Source organism: Embiotoca jacksoni, unplaced genomic scaffold (assembly GCF_022577435.1).
Source record: "Embiotoca jacksoni isolate LCO1_2020_lvr unplaced genomic scaffold, fEmbJac1.0.p SCAF_6, whole genome shotgun sequence".
Taxonomy (NCBI): domain Eukaryota; kingdom Metazoa; phylum Chordata; class Actinopteri; family Embiotocidae; genus Embiotoca; species Embiotoca jacksoni.
Genome location: NW_027185414.1, coordinates 11,061,066 through 11,075,294, shown reverse-complemented (window position 1 = coordinate 11,075,294; position 14,229 = coordinate 11,061,066). Strand labels below are relative to the sequence as shown.

The following is a 14,229-nucleotide window of genomic DNA, read 5'->3' as shown; positions in this document are numbered from 1 at the left end:
GACATAATAACAAAAGCTCCTGCTATTTGCAGGTTACATGTTTTTCACTGTAAACGGGGTTACAAATAGAGCAATAAGCATTTTGTTGCGTTATTACATAAATACCTCGGATAATAAGTTTAATATATAGGCCTATTTTGATTATTTTGTATAGAAGTATACTGTATGCAGCATGCAACCGTACATGTCGCCTGTCCAGCAGGGGGCGATGGCAGCCACACCGGACACACGGAGCACTGGTGAGGAAGAAGAAGCTCGGCTCAGACCGAAGCCGATTAGAGCACTCAGCAGGGACAGGTGGTGGTCGGAAGTATTTGACCGAAGAACTGTAAACGGAACCAACCATGAAGAACGAAGGTATAGAGGGCACGGAGAGGTTCCTGAGTCCGGATAAAGGCAGGGGCCTGCGGGCGGTGCGGCACTTCGCGGAGGGGGAGCTCGTGTTCGCCTGCCCAGCCTACTCCTACGTGTTGACAGTGAATGAGAGGGGGGCGCACTGCGAGCACTGCTTCACCAGGTAAAACTGCACCTGACCTCACCTCTCCTCTCCGAGACACAAACCCCTCCGGTACCGTTAACTACGAGCCGGTACACTGCCGGGATTTAAAACGAAACAGGGCGCGCAGCGTGTCCAGTTGAGCGCCGGCTAACCTCGGCACCTCGCTGGGTTAGCTTTTAAACCTCTGGACACCTACCCGGCTGGTGCAGACTTAAAGTGGGGCGGTGCGGTGAGGCAGCTCACCTGACTGACGCTGCAGCATTTGTTTGTAGCACTGCAGAGAGACTACATGTTAAATACTGGCTTTTTATGCTCTTCGTGAGGTTATTAACACACTACTACACCGTCGTTTGGTTGGCTATCAATACATACAGGATGCATACTTCTACAGAAGACGCATTTCGACCCTGTTTGTAGCTATAACATGCAGGCTCTCCAGCACCTCTGTTCTTCAAAGGCAGACACCTGTAAAACTAATATCTCCAAATATATCGCGCTGTGCCATATCCATGCTTGCACCAGTATCGGTGTGGGACGTGGAGGAGTTACGAAGACCAGCCCACAGGACTCAGGGAGCCCTGTCATGTGTAGGAGTGTGTGTAGGCATGCTGTCAAAAAATCGTACAGGGAAGTTGAATTCAGTGCACTGCTCCTTTTTTAAAGTTCATCCCTCTGAGATCTGAGGAACTATGGCACTCTTTATAACACTCTGTACAGTTAAATTTACTCTATCCCTCCGCGGCACTCTCACCCACACATTTTTACACACACGCATGCGCCCTACCCGGGCTGCCATGAAAAGGTTTGTAGAGCACTGAAAGGTTAGGGTGCTAAATATAGATGTCCCCGTGTCCAGTGAGAGAAGGAGCCCTGAGATGAGAAGGCCAGGGGTTGAGTGAAAGACTGTACATTTGCCAGTCAAAAATATCCAGTTAAACTGTATATTGACCCCCTGTGTTTTACAGAATTACTGTTTTTCTTTGTATGAAATAGGACTGGAAATGTTTGTGGTTATTGCTAGAAAATGAACTGGATATTCTTGTTGAAATGCATATGCATCCATCTTCAGTCACAGACCAAAATAAATCTACAAAACCATCTCATTCAGTGTCAGTTTGACAATGAATATGCCAGGTATCCAAATGTCGTGGGTTAAGAAAATGAAACTACAAAGTTTGAATTTAATCCCAAACTGAACCAATGAAAAGCATTCGGTAAAGCTGTCTCATCAGATGAAGGTACACGCTGTTATTTAATGTAATTTGTAAGTAGGATTCAAATTTAGCAAAGTGTGTCACTGATCCTCTTTAGCACAACTGTATTGAAGGAATGTGTTGTCTTCATATCATTACAGGAGAGAAGACCTGTTTAAGTGTGGTAAATGTAAGCAGGCCTACTACTGCAATGTTGACTGTCAGGTAAGAGGATCTTTTAGTGTATTTTCATGTTGTGTGTGTCTGTGTCTGTCTGTCTGTGTGTGTGTGTGTGTGTGTGTGTGTGTGTGTGTGTGTGTCAGTCAGTTTCTAAAGTTAAGTAAAGCAACTGACAATGATTTTACTGGGAACACATACTCTTTTTATATGGAAAGAAAAAAGTGGTCCTACAAATTTTTAAATTGCACCCTTCTTCCTGCGATCCATTTTCAAAATGAAGAAGTGTCTGAGAATGAGCAGAGACAAAGACATTTGATTGTATTTGTCAGACATTTTACCGCTGACTATTTTTCTCGAGTCGGTTACAGTGCATATACTCTACTATCTGTGTGTTGTTTAAAAGATTAGCATTTTGTGTCTTTGCTGCCACTACAGAGTAGTTTAAAAAACCTTTTTTTACTGGTCGTGTGACCCACCGTGGCACCCTGGACCACACCTAGAGAACAACTTCTAAAGATCTCCATGCAGGTATCATCCTGACACAGAGCGAGCGCGTGCTCACTGCTGTTGCTACGGCGATTCAGTTTGTCCTCCCTCTGACGGTCTCGTTTTAGTGTCGGGGTACAAAACACATTCAGAGCACTGCAGTAAAATACAGAGAGAGAGAAGAAGAGAGAGGTGTGTTTGCCTGGCTAATCATTGATGAATGATGTGCTTTGTAGTGGTAAAATAAATCTCCTTTTTTCACCTTCTTGCTTTGTGGATCTTTATTTGTTGACGGTTATCAAGTTGCTTGTTACAATAACGATGATTAATAGCTCACTTCTTCTTCTATGTGTGCATTTGTGCAGAGAGGGGATTGGGCCATGCATAAACTGGAGTGCGTCGCTATGTGTGCCTACGGGGAAAACTGGTGTCCATCAGAGACGGTCAGACTCGTGGCCAGAATCATCGTCAAACAGGTGAAGTAACATGAAGCAGGAGGATACATGATGATCTAAGTTGATCATAAAGAGCATGTTAGAAGCATCACAGAGAAGCTGAACTAGAGTTGAGGTAAAGACTAAAGATATTCCTCTAAGTTTAGAATCCAAACTGTGACTTGAAATGCACAAAAATCTTAAAAAGCACAATCTCAGCTTGAGGTTTTGCTGTAATGTTTGTGACAGTGCAACAAAATATCCCGAAAAAAATAAACAACTCATTATGTGCATCATAGAAAATGAAGACAACGTTATAAATTACATACAAATACAACCTATTACATACAAATACAACCTTTAGTCTTCTGTAATTACAAATACTCCGAGTAGAACACATCCTTTTTCACCGATTATACACAGGTCTCATTAAAAACATGAATTATGGTGACATTGTGAGCTACAGCTGTGCATTTAACAAGAGATGTCTGAAAGAATCAACAAGAGGAAACTGCAAAGTTTACAGCCTTCAAACAAACCTTAAATAAGGTAAAGAGTCAAATAAAATAACTCGCTGGGTCTGTTGCACGGGTAGTGTCAATTGAAAGACAATGTGACTCTGTCTTTCAATTGTTGGTCATCTAGCTCAGAAGAGGTTTAACGCATTATGACTTGCTTTGGCCACGTAAAACTCATGCAGTATCCAGCAGATACAGTCAGACTGCTCGCGGTTTTAACAGAGCAGTACCATCTTTTAATTTTACCACAGTGTTTAAATTAAGTGTTGATCTCACTTACTGTCGGTGTAAAGGCAGGGCTGCTGTCATCAGTTGTGTTTGGAAGCTGCTGTGTCATCATTTAGTGATTTAATGACTAAAGTGGCCCAAAAGGTTTCAACAAAACCGCCTAACTTAAAACGGTGAAAAGCGGAAATCTGGCAATTTTATATTGTCATTACGTCTTTTGCATAATTGTGTTGTTTTATTAAAATGCTCTCCCGTGTCTCGACTGTGTTTCATGTTGCAGAGAGTCACAACAGAGCGCACCCCTTCAGAAAGACTGCTACTGTTCAAAGAATTTGAATCCCGTAAGTCGGTGTGTGTATGAATTCGTGAGCGTGTGTATTTAGTTACATATGCGTGCACTTTTAGTTACATGGTGCCGTCTGTGTGTGCCGTCTGTGTGTGTGCGCCGTGCGCGTGTGTGTGTGTGTGTGTGTGATCTTGCTGTGCCTTTGCAGTTGTAGCAGCGTGTCTATTAATATCCTCGGCTGTAGCCTCCAGTCCTGGTTCTGTCTCTTTCATTCTCAGAGTGTGCAGAGCGCTGGGACTTAAATCCCAAGCTTCTGGGTGCTGTAATTTCATGTTCTCTCCCCTCCTTTAACAACTACTGCCACTGTGCCCTTGAGCTAGGTAATCAGCGATCTTTTCTGGGAGATTGTGATTGCACTGAGACACTCTTAGGGTGTTAACATAACTCCATTTTAACTTTTAACGATTATGAAGCAAGGAAGCTAAACTGCTAAACGCGTATTTGTGTGCAGCAAGATTTGAACAATTTCTGTTTTTTTTTAGTTCTTCGATGGTGCTTTAAATACAGCTTACTAACGAATGTGTGATTTTCATGTTTTATAATAAATAATAAAATAAATTCTAAAATAATTCCCAAGAAGCCACAATGAAGCTGCTTCTGGTGGTCGTCATCCTACACTGTAGGTTAACAATACAAGAATGTGGTTCGCCTAAATGCTCACAAAGTGTTTTCTCGGCTCCATTTGTAATTCTCATTTAGTCTGAGATGTTGTTGTCAGCTCAGATGTGTCAGCACAGGATTGTCACAGAATTAACCCTCACACCTGTCTGTCATGCAAACAAAGCAAATGTGTGGCCAGCTGCTGCCTGCTGCTACCAGTCAGTGAGTTGGTTTGATTGACAAAGACACATGGCCAATAGCACTGGTATACTCTACACTTACTAACACTGAGAGTTCTTCTTTGGAACCATGTGACTAATAATTATGATAGTAGAAAGAAACAACAACAACAACAATGGAAAAAAAAAAAAGCACATGGATATAATTCTGAATAAATAGTATAACCTCTATTTGTTATCCCTTATTTATATTACTAAGGTCATCTCTTATTTCTTGTGATTCCCATTACCAGTTGACACCAGTCCAAATCTATAAAAAAAAAAAAAAAAAAATAAGATAATTACATAGTACGTTAAGGTTCTGATCTTTTTTTTCACACTCAAAGCAGGTTCATAACATTACTGGAATCCAGCCTGATAAAATGGAGCTGCACTTTTCATCTGTTGAAGCCTCTCAAAATACAACAACACGCACATGAGCCGCATTCCTAAGTGTAACAGTGTTTTCTGCATGCCTCTACATCATGTAACATTACATCATGTAACATTACATCACCATTAATATAAAACTTGGGTATAAGCATGCTGCATCCTTTTGGCAGTGTTTCCCACAGGTCGATAATGTGCCCGTGATTATGGATGGAGCAGCGTGTGACTGATGTGAATGCAGAGACTCATGATGATTAGAGGGGGAGAGTGTAACAAAGGTTATTTTCTCTAGCTACAATTTACAGATATCCCCTAAATGCCTCACATGCACACAGCTGTGCACCAAGAAACCTTTACTCCCCACTCAGTCCCTGCAGCTCATGCAATTCAGACAGGTGTTTGGCCAAAAATTTGTTTGAAAGGAGTGAAATAATGCGTTGAATGTGAGCTTCACACAAGTTGAAACTGAGTGATTTAATGTATCTGCCCAAATAGATCCTTTGTATGAGAAAGGTGCACTGATGCTGATGACATTTTCCCCTTGGGTATTGAAATTTGGTTGCTCATGACGAGGCATTTTTCAATACTCGAGAGTATCAAAGCAATTAGGTCAGCGCCATAAAAATATGGAAGTTCGGTACCTGGCTGTAGTGAATGCGATATTCAGACTATTATGTCTCGGAGACGTTTTTTATGTGGCTGGGCCTCCTTTTTTAAAGGGAAATTCATATTTCAAGTCATTTTTGAATGTTGCCTTTGGAGTCGAACCGCTGGCCCATTTTAATGCTTCATGACACTTCACCTAACTCTTTTTTTCTCTCTGTCACCTTGTTCTCTTCATCCCTTGCCATCCCTGCCTCCCTTTTTTGTCGCTGTTATTAATTTTGTCTCTGTTTCATTGCCTCTGACAGATTTAGATAAGATGGACAGTGAGAAGGACGAGATGAATCAGGCAGACATAGCAGCGCTGCATCACTTCTACTCCAGACACATCAGCGACCTCCCCGACGAACAGGCTCTCACTGAGCTCTTTGCTCAGGTAAGACTTAACAACACTTTGATTAGATTAGAAAACTAAAGAAACACCAGGAAGTTGTTTGTGTTACCAGGCAAAATGTACTCGGGAGATTTTCAGGAGGTTTTTTATTATCCCTAATATAATTCTTAAACAGTTCATCTTGGGTTTTGATGTGTTGTTGCTACAGTATACTCAGTTTTGTCTAACTGAGGACCTTTTTTTGCCTTTATTTGACAGTTGACAGTGTAGAGAGACAGGAGACAAGGGCAGACACTAAATAAAGGCCCTGCGGCTGGTAATCAAGCTGTGGATGTTGTGTTTACCTTATATCGTATGTATCCTAACCTTTAGGTGTCTGGACAGCCCTGACTGATCATTTCTAACCATACAGATGCTGCTTCCCCGTTTCTTGATGGCTCCTGTGAGCAATAACAAAGGTGATGCTTTTCTGCAACAGACCCCGTCCCAGACTGTCAGATTAAGGGTGTCTGAGTGTACATCATACAGTCCCAAGCAGGTGCCTGTGTCCCCTTTGCCAGTAACTGTCACTACATGGAGAGACATTCAAGCTTTTAGTTTGTTTAGAGATGCTCCTCCCAAACACCTCCTGAGCAATGTTGTGTTTTTTTTTTAAACACTTGCTTTAAATCAATTTATTAAAACCTTTCTGCTCTTAGAACGATCCAGGATCTTTAGTTGGGTGTGGTTTGTTATTGTGTGATTAGTTATGCGCATGTAAGAATAATATTGTACTGACAGGTGTCGACCTTTCTGTGGAAGGACCTGCTGAGTTGCAGTATAAAGGAAACATTTAGATGTATAATGTGTTTCATGTTAATGACTGTGTTCAGAGGTTTCCTTATATTTCACCACTCTCTGTATTCCCCGTCGCCCTGCACTTGTTAACAGACACACACACACATACACAGAGGAGCCCGTTTTAGCCTGGATCCGTATCACCCACTGGGTCCTGTCTCTTTAACTCTACAGCTTTAGCTCTTTAATTTGATCTGTCTGGCAGTGCTGCTGTCTCCTTTGCCTTCACGCTACACTAATGGAAACAGCTTCTTTGGCTTCTTATCACACAGCTACATTTAATCTCCACTACAGGATTTCCTCCTCAGAGGAAGGGGTGTCACAGCACAGTGGAGTAGAGGGTGATGCAAGTTGAGTGATCATATTGTTCAACCCTGCTGTTCCCTGTCTCTGTCTCCACCTGTTTGTTTGTTTGTTTGTGTCGTCCCTTGTCTCTTTCTGTGTCCCTCCTTGTGTCCTGTGTTTCTTTTGTCTCCAGGTTAACTGTAATGGTTTTACCATAGAGGATGAGGAGCTCTCCCACCTGGGATCTGCTGTTTTTCCTGAGTAAGTAGCTAAAACATCATCACCGTTCAGCAGTCCATCCTTTTATCATTTTTGTGCAATTTACGGATAAATCTGGAAAGCAGAGTATTTGTAACATTTTGAGAGCTTAAATCAAATAGCAAAATTTCCCCTCGGGGATTAATAAAGTGTATACCTACCTACCTAACCTTCGTCCCTCTGAATATCTCCTTACATCCACACTCATCCCTCCTCCTTGGTTCCTTTTCCCAAGTGTTTCAAATATTTATGGAGCAGTTTTATTTCAGTCTGTTTATCTCATAAATGCCTAATTTGCTTAATTTATTCAGTCTTTATCTGCTTTCTCTATTCGGTGTAGCCTGTATGGTGCAGACGTTGAGATTTTTATCCGACAACTGATAAGTCCTAAAGTACCTCAAAAACGGTGCACAAGTGCACCTTGGATAACTGGTGCTATTTTAAAAGCAAACGGTGCTTCACCAAATATTGAGTTATTGACTCAGCGTTTGTCCATTTACTGCACATTGTATGAAGTTCACTGAAAAATACCAAATGATTCAGGGTGTTATTTTTGAAAGCATGCTTGCTTTACTTTTAGAGACTAAAACTTTTGCACAATGCTGTACCTGAACCACCGTAGAGCTGTAGTCTCAACATCTTGAACATCACAGTGCTTTATTTATATGCTTTGATTTCACAGCCTTTTCTTCCACATTTTTTTTTTTTCTCCGTCCCTACAGTGTAGCATTGATGAATCACGGCTGTAGTCCTAATGTTATAGTGACCTATAAAGGCACAGCGGCTGAGGTCAGAGCTGTTCAAGAGATAAACCCAGGAGAGGAGGTGAGTGAACACGGGGATACAATAACAGGAATGTAAATGGACAATTTCATAATCATTTCTGTGTCTCATCTCTGACTCTCTTTGTAGATCTTTAACAGTTACATCGACCTGCTCTATCCGACAGAGGACAGGAAAGAGAGGTTGTTAGATTCCTACTTCTTCACATGCCAGTGTACTGAGTGCACCACCAAATCTAAGGTACTGTTGACTTTTGTTCTTTTGATATATTTAAAAAAAATGTGTTGGTAGCTGAGGAATATACCAGAAAGTGTTTCTGTTGTCTGTTGGAGAAATGCAGCAGGATCATGGCAGCCGTCTCCACTCTGCCGACATCAGGACCAATGGCTCTGTTTGTGTTATTTGCCTTCCTTTGTTTCCATTTGTACATTAGACTGCCAGACATGCTGACTATCTGTGTCCCAGTTTTGCACAACATACTAATATGTATGTACCATATCTGTCTATTTATGTGAGCCAATCTCTATAATATATCTTGTTTTGGAGGGAACTAATATTAGACATCATTTCAACTTTATAAACTGTTGCTCTTTTACATTTGAAAACATGTATGGTGAGAAATTGGCAAGTTTTCTATAAATTAAATCCTTCTCTGAGGTCTTGCTTGTCTCTGCTACTAGTTCATAATAACTTCCAGCTGTGAGTAGCTTTCATTGTGCATTGCATTATAAGACAGTAACTCAACCCTGTGCTCAAAAATCAAGCAGGCTGCGCGCGGGCAATGCATGCCGACATATTTGTGTGTCAATTCCAGAGTGAACCAACAACATACCAGGAACCTGATAATGTACAGCTGTTTAAATCTCTGAGAGGCCATAGTTTTATAACTGAAATCCCTTGAAGATTTACAGTATATTGTGTAAGATGTGCTAACAATACATCTGTTTTTCTTTTTTTTTCTTTCTGTGCCTCTCCAGGACCAGGCAAAGATGGAGATCAGGAAGTTGAGTTCTCCACCAGAACCCGAAGAAATCCGATCTATGGTCCTTTACGCCAAGAATGTCATTGAAGAGTTCAGGAGAGCCAAACACTACAAAAATATCCTTTTATCATTTATGATGTCTCTCTCTTCATCAATGACAACCTTTGACTTCCCTGCCTCCTCTTCTTTTGCTGCCTTTTCTCAGTGTTCCTTGACTCTCTTGCACCCCCTAGTGAGCTGCTGGAAATGTGTGAGCTCTGCCAGGAGAAGATGGGAGCTATATTTGCAGACACCAACGTCTATATGCTGCATATGATGTATCAGGCCATGGGCGTCTGTCTCTACATGCAGGACTGGGACGGCGCTATGAGCTACGGGGAGAAGATCGTTCAACCGTACAGGTAAACTGATCTGTCGGGGAGCTGCAGGGAAGCTGTCATGCAGAAACAGTCGAGCCACGTGCTTATAGGTTATGTCAGTCAGTTGTACAACAGCACTGTTGTCTGACAATCTGTAAACACAAGAGGATTATAAATCTCTGTAGACGAGTTGAATCTCATTCAGTTAAACATTTGTATCTCTTCAAGTGAGCAGAGGTCTGGTGATATTTCAGGGCATGTATACAAAGTGGGTTTTCGTCACACTTTGACACAATAAAATCACACTGGGAAAAAATTTTTGTATTTAAAAATAGTAATATAGATTTGCATTTATGGTTTTTAATAAAGAGCCCTTCATATTAAAATAATTTCAGGGTCCCTTCATCCCAGTATTGTTGTGATTTATCCAGACCTCTACAAGTTCTGAGAGCTCAGAATAATATGTTTTGTTGACTTCATACTTTACAAAGTAACACTAAAACTAATGTATATTTTCTATTTAGTGTTCTTTGTCCTACATACAATATATAACCTACAGCATATATCACATTAGTTTACTTTAGTTTTCTCTAAAGCTCAATAATGCTAAACATGTTTTCCCTCTGGTATACAAACTCTGCTACAGTATATGTTCTGTTTTATCATTGTATTTTCCCAGCTTGATATGTTTGAATTTTTGTAGCACTACAACCAAACCAAATGTCACATAAATCATAGATTAAATGTTGTTTCCTCTCCAGTTCATTGCCTTGCTTGATGAAGGATATTCTCTCTGCAGCGTTCACTATCCAGCTTACTCTCTCAATGTGGCATCGATGTATCTGAAACTGGGACGTCTGTATTTGGGGCTTGAGAAGAAGACTCAAGGAGTCAAAGCCCTGAAGAAGGTACATTTATTGACATCTGGTCTGTTGGTATATTGATTGGTGGCATTTTGAGGTAGAAGACACTGTAAGTGCAAGAAAGGAGGTAGACATTTACCAGCGGAGGAGTTAGCTGTAAAATGTTACTGAAGTCAGCTAGTTGAGTGCCTGTGCGTGAGGAAAATCTCATGTTCCCTTCTCTAAATTGATTTATTGTCTGTAAACTGCATCACTGTATTGGGATGGAATCACATCATACATTTACAATTTGATCAACTGTCATGGCAGAAGTGTATCTGAATGGTTTATAAAACACTGTCTGTTCTGTCTTCAGGCTCTGGCCATCATGGAGGTAGCTCATGGAAAAGATCACAATTATGTAGCAGAGGTCAAACGAGAAATCGAGGAATAGAAGTGAAGAAAGTGGAGCCAGAAGATTAAAGATAGAATCTCTGGAGTGAGGAGCCTCTCTAAGAGCAGCACCAACAAAATACACATCACAAATGCATGGCATGCATCTTATACCTCTCAGTTTTTCTAGACTTTTTTGCTACTCCTGTGTTGTTTTTCCTGCCTCCCTTCAGGCAGAATTTCTTTTACATGTCTACCGTCAAAATATTCTGGCTGAGGATGCCCACGTTTTGTACCTGCAGCTGGCAACTTCCTGTCAGAGCTGGACTTAACAGCAGACAAATGAGGGGTCACCAATTATGGGATGGAAAAAGCGTTCTTTTCTGACCTTGAACTTCCTTTGAAAATGTTTGTCTGCGTCTGTTGACCCATCAGCAGACTGTCTCACCGTCATGTACTGTTTATCCTTGGCAGCAGGTTTGGCTGCACACCGTTGCTCCAGAGCAGTTTATTATGATTTGAAATTCTATACAAAGTGGTGAGTAGTTGTTACTGAGGGCATTACTACTTGTTCACAGCCAATGCATTTAATCCAATATTCAGCAGCAGAGTTACTGGTTTGGTTGATTCTTGTTTAAACTGTGAAAAACAGTGACCATGCATCAGGCACTCTGTAGCAACAGAGAAGAGAATGCAAAGAAATATTCCTGGATGAGTAGTTTTATTGGATTGTCTTGTCTTGACAGTTCTGCTTGTTTAAAAGAACCAGAAAGTGTTGCATGTTTGACTTGTTTGTTAAGCATTTGTATGTGTTTTATTTAGTCTTTTTCACATGAGGCTTGTTGACCAAATGGGCCACGGGTTTAAGTGACTAAGAACCAGCTACTCTTATCTGTTCAGTGTATCCTTAAGCAGGGGTGTTGATTCAAGACCAGTTTGCCTCCTAAGTCACAGTGAAGACATTTGGACATTGACCCTGGAGCCTCTTTGCTCTCAGGAATAAAAGAGGCAACACTGTAGCTTTTGTTGCCTTTCATCAAGAGATACATTGTGTTCTAATGTTGATGTTTTAGCAGAAGCATCATGAATCCAGGTCATTATCCTGGTAAAGGACTGAGCTTAGCAGCTGTGGGCATGATATTAACATACACTATAACTTGGTAGGATCTACATTAACAGGGATAATAACGAGGTAGAAGTGGGGGTGTCATTCCAACCATACATTTTCAGTTATAAAGTCAATAATAATGAATTATTTCTTTAAAAAAAAAGAACTCGCATCTCCTTTTTATATCTGCTTTAATGTCAGGGCAAATACATTTTAATATATCCATAGTATACAGCAAATTTTATCAATAGTTCATCCTTTCAAGGATTTAAAAACTCAACATGCGTGTGGGTGCCTGAAACAGAAAACCATGTTGACTGAATCATGTTTATCATAAATACAGAGGTGTTACTTGTGATTTATGGTTTTAACTGACCCCGACCCCGAGTCCAACATCAGGAGGAGTTACAGGTCATGAAATTGTAGTTCTGCTGTAGCGTCCACTAAATCACACAGAAATACCAGGAGATAGGACTTACTGCCTGTTGTTGCTGTTGTAAATCTGAGGCTCAGCATGCAGTGTGTCAAGGAGGCTTTAAAAGGGGATGTAAAGAAATGCAAAGACCATCACTTGGGCCTTATTATCAAATTTTGTACAGTTTTTGTGACAAAATGATGTCAACATGGCAAACCTACGAGCACGGTTGGTTTCATTTTAGCAGTCTCGGTAATAAGTGGACAGTTGGCACTTTGCAGTGCAGTCTTCACTTTGCACTGCCAGGGGAACTAGACTCACAGATCCAATTCTTTTATTCTTTTTGAATGCCTGTAGCTTCTCCAGCTTTACCACAGAAGCAGTTTAATGCACCACATAAATGCGGCTTACTGACGGTTAGAAATAACCCAATTGCAGTGAGTTGCCCGTGGTCATATTTGTAGCAACTCCTCCATACATGACTCTTTGTCACCTGCAGAAGTGCATCGAGAAAGGTGCCTGCCTTACAGCTTCGCCTTGGTAATGCAAAAGCATCGTTTCAGCAACTCAGTTGCACATCTTCATTTTTATGCGTTTCTATAAAAGAAAAAACTGAATGCAAAGAGGGTTTGTAGGTTTGCACAAGCCAAAAAACATCCAAACATTATTATGGCCAGATCTGAGCAGTGCATTTAGTTTCTGGCCAGACACAAGGAAAATAACCATTATATATATATATACTGTATATATATATATATATATACATATATATATATATATATATATTTTTTTTTTTTATTATTATTTTTTTTTTCCCCCCTTCCCTGTGATGTCATTAAAGATAAAACCTGTGGCATTCGTGTGTAAACACTGAAATCCTTCCTCATGCTGCATGTAAACCAGGTGAAGACAAATTGAAAGGACACCTACATAATGTTTCTGTTGTTTCTGTAATTTTATCAGGCATGGATATTCTGTTGGAATGCATTTCTAAAATCTGAGCTTCTGGTTATTTCTGTACCATGTCAGTGGAACTCAATAAATGACAGTGTGGCATTTGCTTCATTACTTATTTTCACAACAAAACAACTGTGGAGAAGATTTTCTGCTTCTGTAGTTTCTCATCAGCAGTTTTTCGGTGGTCCATCTGAATCCGTGTTTCCTTAGGTACCAACAAGGCAAGGATCGTGTTTTTTTCCCCTCAGATATGTCATTGGCTGACTTGGTTTTGACAGAGATCAATACCACAGTGACATTAGGGCTGGACTCGCTTAGGTCTAAACAGTGAAGCAGTACTTTCACAGATTTGCATGGTGAGTACTAAAGTCAATTAAATCAGTAGACCTCTTCACTTTCTTCCCTTCATTGCCAGACTGATTAAGTTATAAAGCCTCTATAAAACTATTTCACTCCAGTGAACAGTTACGGAGGCTATTTATGGCCTATAAGTACTGTAGCTGGCAGACCGACTTTGAGGTAATTACAATAATAATTCTGCAGCAGACATCAGCTGAAATTTTATAACTTTAAGCTGATGATCTTAAATATGAAATGCAATTATATACGTTGATTGCTCATGAGCGTCTTTTCCAAGTTTGTTTGGACACGTCCGACAGGAGGACGCCGTGTTGGCGTCGGGCCGAATTTATAAACTCGCGTCACGTGGTGGCACTGTGGAGACAGAAACAAGTAAACCAATCGTATGCGTCGTGTCACATGACGTCACATATACTAGCCAATGGGCATGGAGCTCAGTCGACTGCGGTGGAGTTTGAATTTTCCAACGAGAACAATCCAAATAGTTGGAGGGTCGATAAAGAAGCGTCGCGCCCGAAGTAAGTGCAGCAACTTCAACTTTAACTTTCTTGTACGAGTCAT

General features: G+C 40.8%; 1 protein-coding gene across 2 annotated transcripts; it reads left to right on the top strand.

Moving 5' to 3' along the window:
• The first annotated feature begins 236 nt into the window (after positions 1-236).
• On the top strand, positions 237-13,407 carry smyd2a (SET and MYND domain containing 2a). Of its 2 annotated transcripts, none has more exons than XR_011179514.1 (12): positions 237-517; positions 1,854-1,917; positions 2,724-2,834; positions 3,819-3,879; positions 6,004-6,131; positions 7,405-7,472; positions 8,192-8,294; positions 8,382-8,492; positions 9,230-9,350; positions 9,461-9,635; positions 10,355-10,501; positions 10,812-13,407. XR_011179514.1 is itself a non-coding variant. In XM_069174089.1 (12 exons), exons 1-12 carry the CDS (start codon positions 345-347, stop codon positions 10,887-10,889), a joined length of 1,302 nt encoding a protein of 433 aa, XP_069030190.1. In that variant the 5' UTR covers positions 237-344; the 3' UTR covers positions 10,890-13,407. The 2 variants fall into 2 exon arrangements, 1 of the variants encoding a protein (XP_069030190.1); XM_069174089.1 differs by having other exon boundaries at positions 10,393-10,501.
• The last annotated feature ends 822 nt before the right edge of the window (positions 13,408-14,229 follow it).